A 23,733-nucleotide genomic window follows, 5' to 3' on the forward strand; every position below is an offset into this window, starting at 1 on the left:
AAGCACGATAAAAAATTAAAAAAGAAGGCGGCTATTGTTCAAGAGGAGCCCTGGTGATGCATTGGTTAAGAACTTGACTGCTAACCAAAAGGTCTGCCTGCGGTTCGAATTCACCAGCTGCTCCTTGGAAACCGTATGGGGGCAGTTCTACTGTCTCCCATGGGGTCTTTATGAGTCAGAACTGACAACAACAATATTGTCAAGTTCGGTTAAATTTGAGTCCACGTCAGAGTCCCTGTTAGACTTCATTCTGCTCCTCAAAAAAGACAGTTGTCCTTTTTGTTCCTCATCATTCTAACACATCAGAGTGTAGTGAGAACATGCAACTACGACTGTAAGAAGCTGTGTAATACTGTTCAAGAAAGTGTTAGAATACACAACTTGGTACCTGCGTGAATTAAAAAAAAAAGCCTGTTGCCATCGAGTCAATTTCAACTCATAGCGACCATATAGGACAGAGTAGAACTGCTCCATAGAATTTCCAAGGCTGTAATCTTTATAGGGGTAGACTACCATGTCTTTGTCGTGTGGAGTGTGGCTGGTGGGTTTGAACCACCAACCTTTTGTTAGCAGCCACATACTTTAACCACTGAGCCACCAGGGCTCCTTACCTGGGTGAGTAGAACAAGTTAATTCCTCTTGAGCATCAGCGCTCTTATCTGCAAGTGTAGATTCCCTTTTTTGATATCTACCTATTTCACAGTTTGGGGAGAATTAAGTCAGAAAATATTAAACATAGGGATAGAAATGACCGTGTGTTTTTTAGGACCTCAGAGCTACAAGTAACAACGGCAGTCATTTTTCTAGCTTGCCATCTTATTTTCCAGGTAAGAATAATTATGGTACTTAACCGAGGTCACAAGGCTTTTGACAACTATGAAGAATTACAGAAATGCTCAAATTTTATAGAAATGGGAATATTGTGATTCTTCAGCACAATATTGAGAACATATCACGTTAATCTGTTTATATAGTCCCTACATGAGTAAGTAGTGAATGATTCTCAAAGGGGCGGAAATGTGGTAAATATAAGAATTACTAGGAGGAGGAGCTTTTCCAAATGACATAGGTTTGGTTCTCCTTGGAGGGGATGCCAGAATTACTTGGGAGGGACTAGCAACAGGTGGGGAGGGTATAATGTTTTTCTCTTTCAAAAGCTATTTCATGCATTTGGTTAAAAGAAATAGTTTATGCAGGAAGTTTTGTTGTGTACAATGAAAAGTAAGTCTCCTAGATCCCAAACCTTAGAGGTAACTGCTAGTTAGAAGTTTATTATATGTTTTTCTAGAAATGTTGTCTGTAAATCTAAGAATATGTACGCATATGTTAACGGAAGCATATATGCTATTCTGTGCATTTTGAAAATTTTTTTGTTTTTTATTTCATATCAGCACATTTAACACTATCTCATTTTTTCAAAGAATTAATTCTATTATAAATGTACCAATACATTTAACCAGTTCCTTCATTGATAGAGGAAACCCTGGTGGTATAATGATTAAGTGCTACAGCTGCAAACCAGAAGTTCGATAGTTCGAATACACCAGGTGCTCCTTTGGAAACTATGGGGCAGCTCTGCTCTGTCCTATAGAGTTGCTGAGTTGGAATCGACTTGACAACAACGAGTTTTTTGTTTTTTTTTAATTGTTAGATACTTATTGTTCCAAGTTTTCTGCTTTTAAAACAATACAGCAGTAAAAGTGGCAAATGTTTTTAGTTCAGCCCTACTGTAGCCCAAGTATACCTTTAGGATAAATTCCTAGATACAGAATTACTAAATCAAAGTGTGTGTACATTTTAGATTTGGTAGATTACTGCCAAAGAGGTTGAATTAGTTTACATCCAAGTTAATATATTTGAAAAAGTTCCCCTGGTGTTTGTGGAAAAATATATTCCCCCTAAAGCACTATTGCAGAGTAAGACTTGATTTGACTGTAATGAAACTTACATGTATACTTTCTTATTTTCACCTTAAAGCCTGTGCCTACGGCACTGGCTCAAGTGGATAGAGAAAAGATCTATCAGTGGATTAATGAGCTGTCCAGTCCTGAGACAAGGGAAAATGCTTTGCTGGAGCTAAGTAAGAAGCGAGAATCTGTTCCTGACCTTGCACCTATGCTGTGGCATTCGTTTGGTACTATTGCAGCACTTTTACAGGTGGGTGTGTATCGATGAGTACAGTGCAGTCCTGTTCATCACACTTTGTTAGTGTATCTTTCTTTGCCCAGATGATTTTGAGGACTTTAGGAGGATGATTCTTTAAACGTTAGCGTTCATAAGAACCTATTTTAGAAAAGTCTAAGATGCTTGTTAAAATGCAGATTCTAGGATTCCACCCAAGAGATTCAGTCGATTTTCTGGGTGGGCCCTAAAGTCTGTATTTTTAACAAGTACCTCCCCTGCCTCAAGTGATTCTGATGCAGGTGGCCTAAGGACTGCCTTTTGAGAAACACAGCTTTAGGAGTACTGTAAGATGATTCTACGTGACGGGTGAAGAAGGTGGAAAATAAGGTGTAAAGATTGCAAGGTATATATCTGGGGAAAAAATGTTAAGGTGAAGATACGACAGATATAGCATTAAACATGAGTATATGTGTACATTAAAGAATAAATATCTGAAACTTGTTCCTAACCACAATATCATTGGTGGCAAAAAAATTGATGTGATACATCAGTTTTGAAATGATCATCCCTTCAAGTATTGCCCAAAATTCCTAATTAGATTAACTTTTCAAATCTGTTAAATAAATTCACATTCCATCCTTACTTCCTGTAGTCAAGAAACAAAAGTTTGTTATGGGGACATTTTCATGTAGAAGTTTTACAATTAAAATAATGGAATTTTTTAGCAGATTATCACCTTTTGGCAGCACATATAGTCACTGCTCTGTGTCCATATACTCATATACCCATGCTTTTATCTCCTCCTTTTTATAGTTGTTACCTAAACAAACTCAAACGTTTTTATGAGTCACTATGGTTGACCTACTAACAGTTTCTGGTCAGCTATTTCATCGGTGTAACTTCAAGCAGAATGCTGACAAAAGGAGGAATTATAAAAATATAAGGATCTCTCAAGCAAAAGCCTCAACGGATGTAGGATATAAGAAGTATAGGTGATCACAGTTGCTTCCGTAGAAATCTTCCTAGAGACATATGTAGAAATTGGCTAGTAAATCTCAATCAAGTATGTTTGGGATCAAAGGATGGGAGCTTTATTTGTTTATTTCTGCTCCCTCTTTGAGGGTTCAGGACTGAATCTTTTTTTTTTTTTTTAATTTTTGCATTAAATTTTGGGAATCAATTTACTAATAAGTTATTTCTTGTTCATCTGGTGCTGATTTCTGTTTTTTAGGAAATTGTAAATATTTATCCATCTATCAATCCACCCACCTTGACAGCACACCAGTCAAATAGAGTTTGCAATGCCCTTGCTTTACTGCAATGTGTGGCGTCACATCCAGAAACCAGGTAAATGCTTTGGTTGAGGCTTATATTGAATTTGGTCCTAAATTTTCTCTGAGTAATGAGGGCAGGGGTATGCAATGGGATGTATGTATGTGTGCACACGTGTGTGTGTGTGTGTGATCGAGACTCCTGTTTACTTTTTACCCATTCATGGCAATGAACTTTAAGGGATCTGTGTTCACATCTCAGCAAAGGTAATTATGTGCCAGGCATACAACTAATTCTCTTCTTAAACTCATGGTAGGCATCACTATGCCATATGTGAGGCACATAGTAGGAGTTCAGTAAATCTTTTAGTCCTGCACTTTTTCCCACTAAGCCCAGATCTGGTCTCAGAATCCTTAACAGAACATTCTAGATAGCTTCTATAATGGATGGCAATTGGCGTGTGAGTTAAAATGTTTTTGCCATCCTTCTGTAGCTGAAAAATTAAGTAAAGGGAAATCCTGTTCAAGAATCTGCTATGTGGCTCTTATGGCCTTAAGGCACTTAATAGTCATTTCATTAAAGGCTTTCCTCTCTCTGTAAAGTTTCTTTATAAAACCTGAGTGCGAGACTGACACTAGCCTTTCTGGGCTTTAGAGAAGTTACCAATAAAATTACTTTTAAGTACTTAGAAAAATACAGGAGTACTTGTGTATTCAAAGTCTTGGATGTTGGTGCAACTATAAATAATAATATGAAGTAACAGATCAGATTCTATATTTGTTACCTGACATACAGCTGCAGATTGAAGTGAGTTTAGAGTACTTAGTATATTAGAAAGGACTAAAAGCAAGAGTGTGCATTTAAGCATAGCAGATAAACCTGATAAGGGCTGCTTTATTTTGTTGTCTTGGCTTATAAGGTTTTGTTTGACTGCACCTGTGAATATTATTTAGTCATGAACTAGGTGAGGCAGGGAATCTAGGAGAATCTTTTGATCAGTTAATAGCATTTTATGACCTGTTTTTTAAAATCTGCAGTTGGCTATTTTAAATTAATCCATTTTGAAGGTACTTGGTGCTGATACAGGGAAAATGACATATTCTCTTAACCATTGGCCTAAACCAGGGTTTTTCAACCTGGTTTGTCCACCTTAGCACTATTGACATTTTTGACTAAATAACCCTTTGTTGTGGGCAAGCAGTAGGGGACTGACCGGTGCATGGCAGGACGTTTAACAACATGCTTGACTTCTACCCATTAGATGCCAATAGCACCCCTCAGCTGTGACAACCAAAAATGTCTTCAGATATTGCCACATGTCCCCGGGGAAGCAAAATTGCCCCCAGTTGAGAACCACTGGTCTGGGCTAATGACCAGCAACATTTTTTCCTAAGGATTCTTTGTTCTGGCAATGTTATAGGCCTTACGGAATTAACCACCCAGGAATTTGAATGTTCAAGATCAGTAGAAATCAACTCTGAGCACTGAACATGATTATTTTTTTCTTCCAGGTCAGCATTTCTCGCAGCACACATCCCCCTTTTTTTGTACCCCTTTTTGCACACTGTCAGCAAGACACGCCCTTTTGAGTATCTTCGGCTCACCAGCCTTGGAGTTATTGGTAAGTTGTTAGGGTTGTTTTCTCTAGCCTGAAATCATCATTCATAATAGTAGTCTAGATTGGGTGCTTTACCTTGCCCTTCCAGCTTTTGTTCACCAATTGTTTAGTTTTGTCTTTGAGGTTGAGCTTATTTTCATTAATAAGTGAGAGTCAGGAATGTGATGGCTGTTATCAAGCATCATACTGAGTATTACTAATAAGGCTATGGAGATTAAATAAGCCTGTTTGTGATTACATTCAGCATATATGTAGAACTGTTTACTGAAAATTGTAGGGAGAGTAAAGATTAAGTACTTGATTCAATAAATAGAGACTGGTATTTCAGGAATAAGATTTTGAGTTTGGAATTTTTTATCTTTCTTGCTTCTAACTATTCTCCCACAACTACAGTGGTTTACCTTTTGCTGTTTTACCTAAATCTTTTTATGCTCTGGTTAATGTTTCTATATACATTTACTATGGAGGATGTGTCTAAAATACTTTTTACTTAAGAAAGTAATAAATCAGCCATTTCAGATCTCAGGCTCCTGGGTAGTAAAGAACTATCTTTGGATTTATGAAATGTAATACATCTAAAAGGTTTCTTTTTTAAATCACCCTTTTTCAGTGTCTCTTTCTCTTAGTTTTTGTTTAAGTACTGAACAAACAATAAGAATATTGATCATACAAACTTTATTTTGTTGGATTATTTTTTCTATGCTTAACTGGTGTTTATATCTCCATGATTATTAACCATAAAACAGGAAGTAAAATTTAAGTTTGGCATTTTTAAGACGTATTTCCAGAGACATTTTATTTGGTTTTTAAGGACCAATCACCTTCTCATATACTCCAAATGAATGTTATTGTTTTTTGCATCTCCCTGCAAGTGGTATTCTAATTAGGAACTTTTCTAACATAAAGTTTTCTTCTTTGAAGCTATAAAAATTTCTCATGCAAAGTTTAAAACATCAACATGATTCCAGCCAAAAGAAAACATTTATATCCTTAACTCTGATTCAATCAATCTACTTCTGATTTTTTTGACTGCTGCAATAGGATGATGCATTTATGTAATGTTAGGATAAAGGTTAAGAATAGGGTAATTTAAAAAAAAAAAAAAGACTTGGACAGCACGAAACCAGTTGTCTGCCCTTACGTATATTTTCAGAAACTCAGTTTCTCCAAGTCAGTTGAGAGAGCTAGCAGAAGGTGAATATTTGGGCCAAGAACATTTTGCCTACAGCTTAAGGGTTACCATACAAGTTTGAATATAAATGAAATAATACACAAGAAAAATTAAAAATATTTGAAATTGAGTAAAAGTGAAAACACAACATATCAAAATTTGTGGGATGCAGCTAAAGCTGAGCTTAGAGGGAAATTTATAGCATACTTATATCAGAAAGGCCTCTAATCAATGGTCCAAGCATCCACCTTAAACTAGAAAAAGAACGAGTTAAACCAAAGAGAAGGAAGGAAATAATAAAGAGCAGAAATGAGTGAAACTGAGAACTGAAAAGCAGGAGATAAAATCAATGAAACCAAAAGCTGATTCTTTGAAAAAATGAATAAAATCAATAAACCTCTAATCAGACTGACCAACAAAAAAAGAGGAGACACAAATTACAAATATCAGGGATTAAAGACGGCACATTATTATAGACTCTACATACATTAAAAGGGTAGTGAGGAATAATACTAGTAACTCTATTCCTGTAAATTTGACAAATTAAATAAAATGGACAAATTTTTTGAAAGATATGATCTGCCAGCATGCACTCAAGGAAAAGATAACGTGAGTAGTCTTATCTAGTAAATAAATGGCTTTTGTAGTTGAAGACTTTCTAACATAGAAAACTCTAGGCCCTGATGGCTGCACTGGTGAATTCTACCAAATTTCTTAAAAAGAGATAATATCAATTCTATGTTTCCAGAACATAAAAGAGAAAGAACACTTCTCAATGCTTTTTGAGGCTACCACTACTCTGATAATATAACCAGACAAAAATATTTTGAGAAAAGGACACTATAGACCAGTACCTTCCTGAATATAAATACAGAAATCCTTAACAAAATGCTAACAAATCAAATCCAGCAGTATCTAAAAAGGATCATTGTGATCAAATGGGGTTCATCCCAGTAATGCAAGACCATTTCAACTTTGAAATATCAGCTGATATGAACATATCAAGTGATTAAAGAAGAAAAATCACATGCTCATCTCTGTAGATGGAGGAAAAAAAAAAAAGCCATTCACAGAGTCCAGCATCCGTTCATGATAAAAACTTTGAACAAGCTAGGAATGGGGTGGTGGGGTGGGGGGAACTTTTTCAGCCCAATAAAATGCATGTATTTTTTTAAAAAACCTATAGCTAATATATAGTTACTGATGAAAGAATGGCTGCTCTCCTCCTAAGGCTGAGAACAAGGCAAGGATGTCCATTCTCATCACTCCTTTTCAATATCATCTTGTATGTCATATCCTAGCCAGTGTGTTAAGACAAGAGAAAGAAGTAAAAGACATACAAATTAGAAAGGAAGAAATAAGACTGTCTATTCACAGACAACTTGACTGACACTCAAAATCCCAAAGAATCTACAAAAAACTACTAGAACTAATTAATGAGTTTAGCAAGGTTGTAGAATACAAGGTCAGTATACAAAAAAAATGATCATATTTCTGTATATTAGCAGTAAACAATTAGGAATTGAAAAAATTTTAAATTACCGCTTATGATAGCACCAAAATACATGAACAAGTTGGGTAGAAATCTTAAAAAATTTGAGCAAGATCTGTAGCTGAAAAAACACTAATGAAAGGAATCAAAGGAGACCTAAATAAATACAGAGATACACCATGTTCACTGTTTGAAAGACTGAATATGAATGTCAATACTCCCCAAACTAATCCATAGATTCAAAGCAATTCTAACAAAATCCTACCACAATTTCTTGTTGAAATTGACAGGAATATATATGAAAAGGCAAAGGAACTAGAATATCCAAACTTTTTTTTTTTTATAAAAGAACAATTATAGAAGATGTACACTACCTCATCTCCAGATCTACCGAAAACTGTAGTGGTAAAGATGGTGTAGTATTAGAGAAGGTACAGCCATGTAGATCAGTGGAACACAATGGGGACTCCAGAAATAGACCAATATATATGTGGTCAATTGATTTTTGACAGGCGCACAGGTAATTTAGTAGAGAAAGGATTATCTTTCCAATAAATGATGATAGAACAATTGGATATCCTTAAAAAAAAAAAAAAAAGCCACAATCCAGCCTATACAAAAATTAACTTAAAATGGATTATAGACTTACATGTAGAATCTAAATGAAATAGTAATAGAGATATGCTTTAGGCTGTATTAGTAAATTCTGGTACATATTGGTTGCTCTGGGGTTTAGATATATATAACATTTATGGATTGCCAGTTCTGATTTAAGCAAATGATATTCCTTTCTCCTAAGATAATTTAGTTATTACAGGTCCAGGTAACGAAGGCCTTTCATATAAAAGCTAGTGATGCATATATACAGAATGGAGAAGATATCATTGAACTGTATATGTCACCTGAACAGTGGTATTAATAGTCTAAAAACCCATAGAATAATAGGTTTGGAATGAATTTTAGAAATCATCTGTTCCAACTTTGATTTTATGAAGAAACAGAGACATACAAAGGGAAAGTAACTTTATCTAGCAAACTTAGGTAAACTAGTTGCAGAACCATGTAACTGTGTTTTTCTTTTGGGTATACCCTACAATCTTTGTGCGCTTTGAAGAAAGAGGCAGTTGAGTAACCAGAAAACAATGCATATTTATGCTCGTTGAGAAGTAGTATTCAGACTAGTGCCCTTTCTTTGCTACCTGGGAATATGCTTTAATAGTGATGTAGATTCTTCTCCCTTACTTGAAATTGGAAAGGAACATAATTGGTGAATAGACTGGTGATGTTATTTTAACAATGTCCAACAAGAGTGATAGAAAAATTATTTAGATGGCTAAACTGCCAGCTACGTAATGGACCAAATTTGGCATCTGATCAGTCAGCCTATGCTTTTCTTCTTTTTTACGTATGAATCTGATTCCCTGACACACAACCACAGTTTGTGTCCTATGTTGTTTGAATTTCATAGCTAGTTGGGTAAACAAAATGAATTTTAAGTGAAAATCTTGACTCTAAAAATAATTTTTGTCCGTATTTTCTTCAGGGGCCTTGGTGAAAACAGATGAGCAAGAAGTAATCAACTTTTTATTGACTACAGAAATTATCCCTTTGTGTTTGCGCATTATGGAATCTGGAAGTGAACTTTCTAAAACCGTATGTGTTTTTAGCTTAATTGGATTCTACATTTTAGTGGCTCTTTAGCTGCTTCTCATTGTGGTTCCAGGATCATTTTCTTCCTGTCTTCAGGTTTTTTGAAGCTTTTATGGTTTTTTTTTCTTTGAATAAAAATTGTTATAAAATTATCATTAAAAAACTCAGACCATTCAGAAGGGTATCAAGTTAAACATATTTCTTTCTTGTCTCTGAACCCATATCCCATACCACAAATCTGTTACTCCAGATGTTTTTTTACGCATGGTCAAATGTATATATACTTGAGCTTCTCCTTATTTTGTTCTTTAAACTTGAATGACAACGTGACTGGGTATAGAACTCTGTTGCGTAGCCCAGTTGTCTTCTCGTATTGAGTGCTGCAATGGAGAAATCTGAGGTCAGGCTCCTTTTTCCTTTTTGTAGATGAACATACGTTTTTTGTTTGTAGATGTCTGTAAGCATCTTTCATTACTCTTGAAGTTCATTTGGTAATTCTGTGTCAGATTTTTTCTGGAAGAGCATACTGCCCATGTCTCTATTTGTTAATTTTTATGTTTTCTTCTTTCTTTTGTCCTGACTGCTTGCTTCGGGGATGTCAGTTACGCATGTTTCTATCTTTCATATCTATCTTTTTTCTCTCTAATCACTTTTTATTTCATATCATGTGATTTTTCTCAAGGCTGCTTTTCCACATCACTGGCTGTTTTTTAGCAGTATCTGACCTCTGCTTCTAGTATGTGTTTAATCACATTGAATTAATTTTTAATTCAATAAATACTGCTGAGTTGAATGTAAGCCATGTGTAATGATTTTTTTAATTTTTATTTTGAATAGGCAATACATGAACAAGTAAAAAACTCAAATAGTACAAAAAGGTATACAAATAAAAGTAAGCTCCTCCTACTTCAGTCCGTAATTCCTATTCCCAGTGATAACCAGTGTAACCACTTTCTTGTACCCTTCCAGAAATACTCTATGCATGTATGTAGTGGTTGAATTTTATAGTTAGTTTTGTCTCTGCTGTCTCACTTCTCAGGGCTTTTCAGCTTTTCTTTGAGGTTCCTACCACCCTTTGAGTTCTTTTAAAAAATTTTTTTCTTTAAAGTTCATATTCTGTTTAATTTCCTTGAAAGTGTAGATAATTATTACGTTTTACCTCTAAGGGTATGTCTCTGCATAAGTTTCCATGTGGGAGTAGTTTGATATATAATTAATATAAAATTCCATGTGTTACCTCCACCACAGATTGTTGGTTAATATTCCATGGATAAGCTAATATTTGATGAAACGTAGTTTAGGAAATGTTGCCCCAGAGCCATCTACCACAAATTCAGGAATCTTTTCCTACCATTTGTTTCTACCCTCCCCTTTGGAAAAACAAGGGATTTGAGGAAACTACTTGCATCTAGTCTTACTTTCATAAAAGTAATTGGAAATCACCATTTAGATACATACTGAGGTACAGGTGATATAATTCAAACATTATAGCCTTTTCTAGCTCCTACAGTTACTGCAGAACAGGGCATAGTAAAACCTCATTGCGGTCCTCTTACAAATACCTTACCCACTAGATTATATCAGGAACTGGTCCATTGTTTCCATTTCACCATTGAAGAAGGAATGTTGGGAGATATTAAAGATGAGGAGAAAATTATTTTAAATCTCACATCTGGAAAAGGTAGAGAAATTCTGAAAGAATAATTGGGAAAAATAGACACTAATATAGGCTGTGGATAAGTATTGAAGTATTTAAATAGAAGAAGAAAATGTTAAAATTATTTCATGGTAACCAGCTGTTTTCTGTCACCTCTGATGTCCTAACAATGCTCTTCGAGCCCTGAACATGAATGATTATAAATTCTAAGTTCATAAGTAGACGACCCAGGCCCAATTTTTATGACCATTTGAGGACCTGGTGCTCTTATACAGTGTTTTTGAGAATCAGAAGTCTTAAAAATTTGTGTTTCTTTTTAGTCCTTCTACTTCTAGAAATACTAGGGACGTAATTATGAATTGCATAAGTGTTTAGCTACAATAATGCTTATTGCTTTACTCTACATAATATTGAAATATTGGAAATATACAAATAAATAGCAATACCTACCTACCCCATTGTCGTTGAGTTGAGTCAAACTCATAGTGACTCTGTAGGACAGAGTAGAACTGCCCCATAGGGTTTCCAAGGAGCGATTGGTGGATTTGAACAGCCAGCCTTTTGGGTAGCAGCCATAGCTCTTAACCACTGCTCCACCCGGGCTCCAAATATAGTATAGATTCCATATATTTTCACGGATAGTCAAGATAAATTAAGTGCATATATAACAATATATAGACTATGATTAGATTTTTGTGTTGAGAAAAAAGACTGAATTTATAGTGGTTATTTTGGGATAATAGGATTTAAATATCTCCATTTCCTAATTTTTTATAATAACTAGCTCAGTTATTACCTCTTCCAGGAATTCCTATTGTAATAATCCCTATTTCCATTCCTTATTCAGAACTAGATCTGTCCTATTGATCTTTATGCCTCAATAAGAATACCTCCCATACCTTGTCTTCCTTTACTCTATGCAAGCAGAGACCTTGTGTTCACTTTCTGTGTGCAACACTTAGTGTAACACTTTGTCCATAATAGATACCCAGTAAAGCAGAGGTTCTTGATCAGAGCTGTGTGACAGGCTGTGAAGTGTTTTAAAAATACAGATGTCCAGATTCCATTCTCAACCTACCGAGTCATTCTTCAGGTTGGTAAAATCTGGGCATTTGTGTTTTTTAAAAAATCCCTCTAGGTGAGTTTATAGTGTAACCAATTTGGAAAGCTGTTGGGCAGTATCCACTAAAGCTAAACATAAGCCTATCCTAAGGCCTAGCAGTCCCACTCCTAGGTATGTACCCAAGAGAAATGAGAAGCCAGACACCTATGAGTTCATATGTGTTGAACAGGCAAAACCAATCAATAGGGTTAAGTCAGAATAGTGGTTACCTCTGAGGGAAGGATATTGACTGGGGAAGGGCACAAGGGGATCTTCTGGGCCATGGGAAATGTTCTGTATACATGGATAAAAATTCATCAAGCTACAACTGAGATTAATATACTTTATACATTTTACTGTGTATATGTTTGTATTAGTTTCCTACTGCTGCTAAAAAAAAAAAAAAATTTACCACACACTTAGTGGCTTAAAACAACATAAATTTATTCTCTTTCAGTTTTGGAGACCAGAAGTCCAAAATTTGTTTCATTGAGCTAAAGTCAAGATGTCAGCAGGGCCACATTCTCCCTTTAGGCTCTAGGGGAGAATCCATTTCCCTGCCTTTTATAGCTTCTAGAGCTGAATTCCTTGACTTATGTCCCCCAGGAGTTTAGCATCTTCCAGTTTCTCTCTGCTTCTGTCACATTGCTTTCTCTGTGGCTAAATCTCCCTCTCACAAGGACTTGTGATTACATTTAGGGCCCACCTGAATATTCCAGGATAATCTCCCCATCTCAAGACCCTTAACTTAATCACATCTGGGAAGTCCTTTTTGCCATGTACTGTGACATTCACAGGTTTTGGTGATTAGGGCATGGATCTCTTTGGAGGTGATTGTTCAGCCTACCACAATATTATACAGTCATCCATCAATATCCGCGGGGGATTGGTTCTAGGACCCTCCAGATACCAAAATTCATGGATGCTCTATCCTCTTACTTAAAATGGCATAGTATTTGCATATAACCTACACACATCCTCCTTATACTTTAAATCATATCTAAATTACTTATAATACCTAATACAATGTAAATGCTATGTGTAAGTAGTTGTTACACTATATTGTTTAGGGGATGACAAGAAAAGAAGTCTGTACGTGTTCAGTACAGATGCAACCATTGTTGGCCTAACTACATAGTATGTGTCAGCAACAGCATAACGTTTTTAGTATTTGCAATCTGTTGTTGGTTGAATCCACGGAAACAGAGGGCTGACTGTACCTCAGTACAATAGTAAAATAAATAATTCCCACAAATGGTTCTGATGAGCATCCAAGAAAGAGGGTCATAAGAAATACTTGATTTTAATTAAACCAGCATTTTTAATCCCTTCTTTGTAAAGAATAATGAGTTTAGGTTGAGGGAAGAAGAATTGAGGCTAGATAAAAGCTTCACAGCCAGAATATTCTTTATTGTTATTAGAGCAATTTTCAAAGAGAGGTTTAAAATCTTATTTTTTCAAGATCTTTTAAGAACAGAAAAGGCCTTACTGGTGAGGGGTGGGCTTCTTGGATCAAGTAGACACATTGAGACTATGTGGGCAGCTCCTGTCTGGAGAGGAGATGTAAAGGCCAAGGGGGACAGAAGCTGGCTGAATGGACACAGAAACACAAGGTGGAGGGAGGGAATGTGCTGTCTCATTAGGGGGAGAACAACTAGGAGTATATAGCAAGGTGTATATAAGGTTTTGTATGAGAGACTGACTTCATGTGTAAACTTTCACTTAAAAAAAAAGAATAGAAACGACCTTACCTCATTTGGAAGAGATGAGGCATAAGTGGTCCACAGAAAAGAGAGAGGCTCTGGCATTCAAACTAGGTTTGGGTCCCAGCCCTGTGACTTAGTAGCTTTGTCACTTGGGACCTTAACCTCCTGACAAGGTTATTTTATTGGTTAGCAGTTATATCTGGTACATAGTAGGTGTTCAGTAACTGAGAAAGTGTCTGGGATTTTAAGAATCTGATAATTACCCTGAACTTACCCTTTTATGTATGACAGGAATAATAATGGTACCCACCTCATAGGCTTATTGTGAAAATAAGATATGTAAAGTCTTTAGAAAAAAATACTGGTACATAGGAAGTATTCAATATGATAATTTTTTTGTATTATGCATATTTGGTAGAGTAAGTTATAACTATAAAAACATCTTTAGTAGTTTTCCTCATTTGTCTAATACTTGCTTTTCTATCCATTACCATGTAGAATGCAAAGGTCTCTGTTTACTCAGCTTTCTGATTAATGGTCATTCCTGGGAGAATGGGTAGACAGTTGGAAGACAAGCCTGAGCAACCTTTGAACACCTTAATTTTGTTTTACTCCAGGTTGCCACATTCATCCTTCAGAAGATCCTCTTAGATGACACTGGTTTGGCTTACATATGTCAGACATATGAGCGTTTCTCCCATGTTGCCATGATCTTGGTGAGTTTTTTCTTCTACCCCTTTTGCAACTACTTGTGATCACACAGCTTAATCCCTTTGCCATGGGCACTGAGCAGCCTCTGGCTTCCAACTAGAAATAACGGCCCTGGAACCTTGTATGATGATTCCTGGAATATCTGATTGCTAACATCAATTTGGATTATTTTGTGTATTGTGTGTTTTTTCCCTACTCTACACCCTGTTCTGGGGGAAACAGGGTAAGATGGTCCTGCAGCTGTCCAAAGAGCCTTCTGCCCGTCTACTGAAGCATGTAGTGAGATGTTACCTTCGACTCTCAGATAATCCCAGGTAAACATTTACAGGACGTATAGGACTTTGGGAAAGTGTTCTGCTGAATGGTTTACCCATCTCCTGGCATAGCTAATATATCTTCAGGACAGGGAAGGAATATAACTATGTTTTGTCTGGGACAAAACTTAATTCATTTTAAAACCTGAGTGTTGAATTTAAAAATCCATCAGAATTTTATCTCGCCACTGTAACTGTCTACCCCCCATTGCCATCGAGTCGATTCTGACTCATAGTGACCCTATAGGACAGAGTAGAACTGCCCCATAGAGTTTCTAAGAAGCGCCTGGTGGATTTGAACTGCTGACCTCTTGGTTAGCAGCCGTAGCACTTAACCACTACGCCACCAGTGTTTCCATAACTGTCTGCAGTACTCTTGAAATTCCAGAGAGTCAAGGCAATTCCCAGGGAAGCCTTATGATGCATCACACCTGTGGTTTGAGTGTTCCACTGCTACTGCAGGTGGCCAGAAAGAGAAGAATATTTTCAAAGATCTCTTAAAAAGAACAGAGGGCTCTTAAATTTTATCTCCAGTTCGCACCTTGATTCCTGTAAGCTCCCTGAGCCAATCATTTTATCTCATGTTCGTAGTCTTTCTGCCAAAACTCATACATAATTGTAGATATAATGCATTTTAGAAATGTTTGACCTTTTGCTTTGTAAATCTATAATTCATGCTGAAAGCTACTTGCTTAGATTAGGCTAAACCACATAATGGGGTGATTTCTGTGCTCCTAGGAATGGGGAGGATAACTAGATTTAGTGTGAACTCAGCCTCCTGCCACTGAGGTTATTCAAGCCCTAGCTATTTCTTCAGTCAGTTTTACTCCTGTTCTTCAGTGGTTCCTGTTTGCGCCAAAGTTTGAAAATGTGCTTATTTAAAATTCTATAGTACAGAGAAAACTAGACTGAATACAAAAGCCATGACTTTGTTTAAAACAACCCTATAAATAGTTTAACATTTACCTTTTTGAAGTTTTTGGATTTGATTTTCTGCTGGTCTTTTTAAAGAAAATAAAACGTTTAAAAGTTTACCTGATAATACTGCTACCATAATTTTGTTTTATTGCTCATCTTTTATTATGGATTTTTAACTATAAAACTGAAGCAGTTCCTACAAATACAAACTTATAAGTTAGTATAGAATTTAAATTCATTATCGTACTATAAATCAAGTCATATCCCCTATTGATGTTGTGATTTTTGAAATGTTGCATTATTGTAACCCAAAGCATATTCATGTGTTTCTAGCTAGTATTTTGATAGTATTTACTGTAACAAATCAGAAAGCAGTTTGAATTGGAGTAAACTTCCACCTTTTAACTCCATTTTGCTGTCTCATGAAATTCTACATTGGGGCATCATTTTGAAAATTTTTGCAGACTACAGGCCCTGGAGATCTCTGAACTTAGGCCAAATAGAAACTTGAAAAAGTTTTAATGGCTTCATAAAGTAACTTGACAGAGCCATAGATTTCTAGGATTCTGTATATTTGTGTCTAAGAAAGGAGCTCTTCCCTGTCCCCAGAATGTGGGTTTATTTGTTGGTCTCCCTGGTTGGTTTGTTTGTTCCTGATGTAGGGCACGTGAAGCACTCAGGCAGTGCCTCCCTGACCAGTTGAAGGACACGACCTTCGCCCAGGTGCTAAAAGATGACACCACCACAAAACGCTGGCTTGCACAACTGGTGAAGAACCTGCAAGAAGGCCAGGTCACTGACCCCCGGGGTATCCCCCTGCCCCCTCAATGATCCTCCCCGTCCTCTCCCACTACTCCCCCGCATTGGGGAAGGGAGGGGGAACCTGCGAGGAAAACAGCTCAGGTTTTATCATCGACTGGGAATAGACAACCTCAATGCTGAACCGCACTGGAGAAAAGGGGCAAGGGACCCTGCTGAGGTGTGTGGGCTGCCATCTCAGGCTGCCTCAAGGACCTGAGATCCTTCTGCTACTCCCAGGAAGTGGGCTCCTGACAGAGCAGTCTGCCACCACAGCCCCAGGAGGGTGTCAACACCAGCAAATGCTGTATTTGCAGCGTGCCCAAGATGACCGTCTCCCCCACCTCTACCTAGCCGCTGGCAGAGAGGGGAGACCATGGTGAGAGCAGCAGCACTCTAGGTATGGTGAACGCCTGGGACCAAGCCATGGGGCGTTTCCTCTTTTGCCTTCCTGGAAGACTCAAGATGTGTCTCTTCATTCTCTCTCAGTGTTTGTTTACTTTGGTTTTTTGTTTTTAATCTCAGAGAGAGGCGTGTTTAGTGGACACAAGCTGTAATACTCAGCAAAACTTTGTCAGTTGGCACTGTTTACAAGTTTGTTAGCTGCATAAGCTCAATAAAAAGTTGGTCTGGGCATTACATTCCCTCTGGCAGGCCAATAGCTGCATTGAGCTGTTGGGAGGAATGGGAAGCAAGGGAAAGGTGTAAAGCCAAAGGACGGCAGAAACCCACCATGTATTTCACTTCCCATTACCATTCTCCTACCCCTTGGATGCCACAAGGACCTTAACCTTGTTTCTGGCTTTAGTGCTAGCTTTTCCCAAATCTCAGCGCTTTCACTTTTTCACTCCCCTCCTACTAAACTTTAAAATACATGTCTTAATTCATCAGGCTGTCCTGGAAGGGTATTCTGTTGGGTGGGGGAGACCCCACCTTCAATCCAAATTCTCAAAAATGTTTTCTGGATGACTTTTAAAAAGGAGATGTTTGGAATTAAGGTGACTGGCTACTTTATCCTATTCTTTGCTGTAGTGTGAATTTCAGCAGATCCAGCTGCTTTCATGATTGTACTTGAAGCAGTATTAGCTGAATGAGTCCATTTTATTCAGATTTACGATGGAGGGTTGGGCTGTGCTTGCTCACTCAGTCTTTTCTTTTGACACATTCCCTTTTGGTCTATGGGAATTACAGGGTTATGACTAAAATATTTTCCATTTGTTCATATTGTGTCAGAGAATTCAATTCCCTTCCTCCTCTGGAGCTTTGGATGGTTCTGCTCCCAATTCACAGGCTTGAATCTGTAACCTAGTGTAAACTGCCTTGCCTACCCCCAGTCTTTCCCTCTGCCAGCACCTACTATCTCTCACCCCCATCTCCAATCAAAGATGGGATTGCTAATCCAACTCTTGAGAGGGACCAAGTCTTTTCTGTCCTCATCTTACACAGTTGAAGGTGTTTCTAAAACAAGTAGAGGGAGGGTCTCTAAGGGGCAGGCTCAGAGAAACCTTTACAGAGGCAGTTTTACCAACACAAGGGCTCTTTCAAGCCGACTTTCACAAAGGGAGCCGGCCTTGTTAATTGGATTCTGTCTCTTTAGAGCCAAGAAAGTAGTAATTAAGTAGCCTAGATGTAGGAAGGGTAGGATAAGCACTTATTCTTCTACCTTCTAAAATGAAGAGGAGAATCAGGCCAGCTGTCAATAATCTCATGCCTGAAGAGGAGAAGTCTTGGTGAAAGCAGAGAACAGCATGGACTGGATAGATGTTTTGACTCCCTTCAGCCCATAGTCTGTGCTCTGGCAAGCCCACTAGGGTAACCCTGATTTTTGCCAACCGCCTTCCTGTTGAGCCAAAGTTTTCTCATTTTCCCTTCACTGGGGAAGCAGTTGAGGCCCAGGGCCTTGCTCCCTGGGAAATTTTCTCCATCTTTCGGTGCACTGGCCATGTTACTGTGCCAATAGTGTCTTAATTCTTGTCCCATTTTCTCTCCCTCAGCTGGCCTTGAACCCCACATAGGAGTTGGGGGGGAGGGGCAGTGGAAATGGGTATTATTCCTTGTAGTTGATCTTGATGTTGTGTGTGTATGTGTGTGTATAAAGAGACCCCTCCCCTCATTTTATGTTTTGCGTCCCTCTCACTCCCTCAACAGGATTGAAATAAAACATGCTTCTGTTTTTATAAAAAATGAGTGTTTTCTTTAAACTGGAGATTTTATTCTATCAATATACAGCTATCTGGCACTTTGGCAGCCCTTGCCCACCCCTGCCTCTATCCTCTGTACACAGACACGCACTCACAAACACACTGCCACTGCCAAGACGGCATTGATGGTTCCTTTGCGGATACGTCCCTCGGGAGGAGTCCAACGGATGAGTGAAAGATGTTTGGGAGACTGGGATGGTGGTGCCCCTTATGTGATAAAGTTTCTCTTACTGGGACAAAACCTCACTCCTTTCTGTAGTAGCCAGAACTTGGTACCAGTGTGGGTGAGACATAAGTAAAAAGATTACCCTTGGGGCATTTTATCATAGACTTTAATTTTCACCTGTTTCTGGGGCACAGCATTTGGAGCACATCTCCAGAGTTGTTTCAATACCTGCTCCTGGGAGGACTGCCTGGCTTTTAGTGAGAGACAGCCAACCCCTGCTTCCAGCTTATCTTTTCCAGGGTTTTAGAGGGCCTGTGACTGTTTCAGGACAAGGGGAGGCATCAGTAGCCTTCTGAGCATACCTGTCTTATCTATATATATGATTCTCCTGCTCACTGTACCTGCTGGGAAAGGGGGATATACAAAGTTATTACTACCAAAAACCCAAGGAAAGCATTTGGACTAGGAAACCATAGAATGAAATGAGACTTTTCTTTCCTGATACATTATAGAATTTAATTATATATATATATATTTTAACACATTTATTTCAATAGCAGATATAACAGGCTGACAATTTGAATAACAAACAGCCTAATTGAATATATAGAACACTGCACTCTAAACCAACAGTATGCATACTTTTTAAAAATTCTGCATGAAGCATTTGTGAGAATTGACCTTAGCTGGCCATCAAGCAAGCCTCAAGAAATTTCAAAAACATTACAATAATAGAATGTCTGACCGTAGTGGAATTAAGCCAGGAAAAAAAAAAAAAAAAAACTGTAAAGTTCTTAATTGTTTGAAACTTCAGCTATACAGTCTAAATAACCCATGGGGCAAAGAAGAAATCATGAAGGAAATTAGAAAATATTTTAAATTGAATGATAATGAAGATATGCCGTATCAAAACTTAGGTTATACATCTAAAGCAATGCTTAAAAAAAGATATATAACCTTAAATTCACACATTACAAAAGAAGAAAGTTTGATTGTCAATGGTCTTAAGTTTTTATGTCAAGAAACCGGAAAATAATAGCAAATTTAAAAAAGTATTAGGAGGAATACCAAAAGAAAAAAAAAAGCAGAAATCAGAAAATAGAAAACAAATAACGAGAAAATCATAGACAAAAGGCATCTCCGTGAAAACAATAAAATTGATAAACCCCTAGTAAGACTGATCAAAAAAAAGGACAGAAGAAACATATCAACAACCTTAGAAATGGAAAAAGGGGCATCACCCCAATCTTAAAATTACCAATCTCACGTAAACTTCCTGTGAATAGAAAAAGGGAACAACTCCCAACTCACTTTTGGAGCAGCATAACCCTGCCACCAAAACCTGTCAAGGATATCACAAGAACAAAAAACCAGGGCCAACCTCTCCTGTAAATGTAGACATAAAATCCCCAGACAAAATACAAGCCAATCAAATCTAGCAAAATATAAAAATGATAATGTAATAGATCTAACTTGGATTTATTGCAAAAATATAAGTTTGATACTTTAAAACCAAGCAGTGCAATTAGCATTAAAGGAGAAAAATCTAGATAGAGGCAGAATACTACAAAATTCACCTGTTCGTAAAAAAAAAAAAAAAAAAGCTCTTAAAGAGTCAAGAATAGAAGGACATGTTTTTAATAAAAAGAATCAGCAAAAAATCTACTAAAAACTTTTCAATGGTGAAATACTGAAATCTCCATGAGATGAGGAATGAGAAGGATGTCCACTATCACACCTCCATTTACCATCATACTGGTCGGAGCCGGTGTGGTAAACCAAGAAAATAAAAGGCAAAGGATTATAAAGGGTTAAATAAATCTCATTCTTTGCTTACAACATGATTATGCACACAGATAATCCAAAAGAATCTACAACCCTTAGAATTACTGAGTGAATTTAACAAGATCATAGAATACAAAGTCAATATACAAGAAATCAATTGTTTTCCTATATACCAACAATAAAAATGAAATTTTAAAAATAGATTGTTTATAATAGCATGAAAAATCAAGTGCCTACAAATAGGCACTTGTATATCAAAAGATGTACAGAACCTTTGCACTGAAAACTATGAAGCGTTCTTGAGAGGAATTGAAGACCTATATAAATGGAGGGGTAGATCATCTCCGTGGATTGGAAAACTTAATATTGTAAGGATGCCAGTTCTCTCAAAGTGATCTGCAGGTTAGACCCAATTCTAAGTGAAATCCGACTTCATTTTTGTGAAAATTGACAAACTGATTCTAAAATTTGTATGGAAATACGAAGTGCCACAACAGCCAAGGCAATCTTGAATAAGAGCAAAATTGTAGTCCTCCCACTCCCGGATATCTTCCTTTAACTCTCAACCTTTTGGTAACATCTTTTTGTAGACATGACTCTTCTAAATAGCACATATTTATGTTTTGTTTTATGACTGTTAAAGTTTTGTGTCTTAATTTGGAATATTACATAATTTGTGTTTTTTACTCTGATTCTCTGAGTTCTATACTTTTTTGTTGCCCCTCCTTGGTTTTTTTTTGTTTGTTTTATTTTTGGGGGGATGGGGGCTATACATTCTCTGATATTTTGAAATTATATATCCTGGGATTTATAGGTGGTTATATTGATGATTTTTAAATAGAATTTAATATTTTGAGTTGCCTTTTTGACTATCAAGACGATGGGCTTTATTTCAAAAGTTTGAGCAGTTTGCCTGCATAGGCTGGGGGAGCTGCTGGCCTCTGGCTTCCCAGCCTGACTGTCCTGAGAAGCAGAAATGTTGAGGTGCAGTGGCATCTACCCTGGGTTTCAGGACGGGTCTGTGCCTGACTGGGTGGCAGGATGAGAGTACAGTGTTTAGGGCTCCCTTTTTGCCAGCTGCCCCTTCATTTCAATTTAGGGCTTCTAGGCCTTTCCTGGGCACGGTTCCCAGAAAGTCCCTCTGCTACTGCTGCTCTGATCAGATTTCTGGATCTGTTAATAATAGAAAACAGTGGGGGAAGGGCCTGAATTGCTGTGAAAATAGGAACAACCAAGCCAGATGGACAGTTCTTATGCCTGGGGCCCTATGTGTCTGTTTCCTCCCTGGATCTAATGAGTGCCCTACAGCAGCATGCCTCTAAGCCACCCTTTGGAGTCATACTAATCTTTTAAAGACCTCCAAGTGCCCATCGAACATAAGAAACGATGGCCTGAGAGTCCTGGTGTATTTATGGGAACACCAAAACAGAGTATTTGAAATCTGGGCTCTCCCAGAAAATCAAGGATGTGTGATAATACCCCTTATAGGATACGCAGAAGAGAAGGAGTTTGGGAAACATTGAGCTGAAGCAAATAATGACTCAGAAAGGGGGCAGCCATATATAGTCCTGGGTGTGGAAGAGTGGTAGGGAATGTGAAGGTGAAGCATAGAAAAATAAGGAGGTGATGATGTTGGAGGAGTAGAAATGGGAGGACAGTTAGGGCCTCCCTCTTTTGCCTTCCCTCTTCCTCTTTCAAAACTTGCTCTCAAGACTGAAGAAACCCAACGAATATGGCCCCTGGACATCCTTACAGCTCAGTAATGAAGCCACTCCTGAGGTTCACCCTTCAGTCAAAGATTAGACATGCCCATAAAACAAAACAAGATTAAATGAGCGCACCAGCCCAGGGGCAAGGACAAGAAGGCAGGAGGAGATAAGAAAGCTGGTAATGGGGAACCCAAGGTTAAGAAGGGGAGAGTGTTGACATGTCATGGGGTTAGCAACCAATGGCACAAAGCAGTACGTGTATTAATTGTTCAATGAGAAACTTGTTTGTACTGTAAACCTTCGTGTAAAGTACAATTAAAGAAAAAAAACTTGGTGTAAAGAGTATGGTAAACTCAACCTAGGTTTAAATTATGAAAAATCAATAAGGCTTCAGAAATTATAGTTGCAAAAAGTTTAAACGTTTTGTAAAATATAACACAGATCTAGAAAACTACATAAAGAAAATGTATAGCTTAATAAATTATTATAAAGTGAAGATCCTTGTTAGGACCCAGGATTGGAAATAGAGCTTGGCCAGCTATGTGCCCCACCTCATCACAACCCCTCCCTCCTCCCAAACGAAAGTAACCACTATTCTGACTTTTAGGGTAATCACTTAGGAGGATTTTATTTTAATGGGACTAAAGGTTTAGCTATAAATAATCACTAATGGTAGAATATTAGGCAGTTGGAAGGTATTTGAAAGAGCCATGAGAGGCAGCTAGATCTCAGGACACTCAAAATTATACTATTTCATACAATTAGTTCCCTCTGCGCCTGTGATTAAGATACACTTCACTGGAAAAGAATCGCACAGAAGTCCAAGTAGAGAGAGGGCTGTGCCCTATGCCTTCAGTTCCCTTATTGTCACCCACTGGTCCAAAAAGAGCCATGCCCCACAATTTTCCAAAGGCAAAACAAAAGTAGGTTCCAGCTCACAGTGCTTGGGAGCGTGCAAGGGGTTGGTTGTCTCTGGAGCTGACATGTACAAGTCTAGGATCCCTGGGTCTCATTTTCTCACTGAGTTATGGGATCATAATAAGGCCCTTTACAATCCCCTTTCCTCAATTTTGGTTCCTGTTTCAACTGCCTATTCATTCACCCTTGTAAGGAGTTCATTACTTTCCTTTGCCAGTAGTGCATTTTTCCAGCTCCTCTCTTTGCACTCAATTCTTTCACACTGCAAATTTCCTTCATGTCTCCGCACATTTATAAACATGCATGTAGGTCCTGGCACACTGGAGGTGCTAACAAATGTAGACATAGATAACTAACCAGTCCCTGTGTACTCTAAACTCATTCCTCTCCTCCCCTTCTCCTAATCTTCTTCCTTTCCCAT

At 37.7% G+C, this 23,733-nt stretch overlaps 1 protein-coding gene across 3 annotated transcripts in view; it reads left to right on the forward strand.

Annotated features, from left to right (window-relative positions):
* CNOT9 (CCR4-NOT transcription complex subunit 9) overlaps positions 1-23,733 on the forward strand; it is a 32,858-nt gene that overhangs the window by 8,539 nt on the left and 586 nt on the right. Inside the window, exons 2-9 of one of the 3 annotated variants that reach the window (XM_049888174.1) lie at positions 1,978-2,157; positions 3,356-3,471; positions 4,908-5,017; positions 9,221-9,330; positions 14,410-14,508; positions 14,726-14,817; positions 16,398-16,527; positions 16,774-18,718. In XM_049888174.1, the coding sequence (XP_049744131.1) occupies positions 1,978-2,157; positions 3,356-3,471; positions 4,908-5,017; positions 9,221-9,330; positions 14,410-14,508; positions 14,726-14,817; positions 16,398-16,527; positions 16,774-16,788 (852 nt within the window). In that variant the 3' untranslated portion in view covers positions 16,789-18,718. Of the gene's footprint in view, positions 1-1,977; positions 2,158-3,355; positions 3,472-4,907; positions 5,018-9,220; positions 9,331-14,409; positions 14,509-14,725; positions 14,818-16,397; positions 18,719-23,733 lie in introns of those variants that run through there. The other 2 variants (XM_049888175.1, XM_049888173.1) reach the window with 2 other exon arrangements.

The sequence above is a fragment of the Elephas maximus genome, chromosome 6, assembly GCF_024166365.1.
Source record: "Elephas maximus indicus isolate mEleMax1 chromosome 6, mEleMax1 primary haplotype, whole genome shotgun sequence".
Classification (NCBI taxonomy): domain Eukaryota; kingdom Metazoa; phylum Chordata; class Mammalia; order Proboscidea; family Elephantidae; genus Elephas; species Elephas maximus.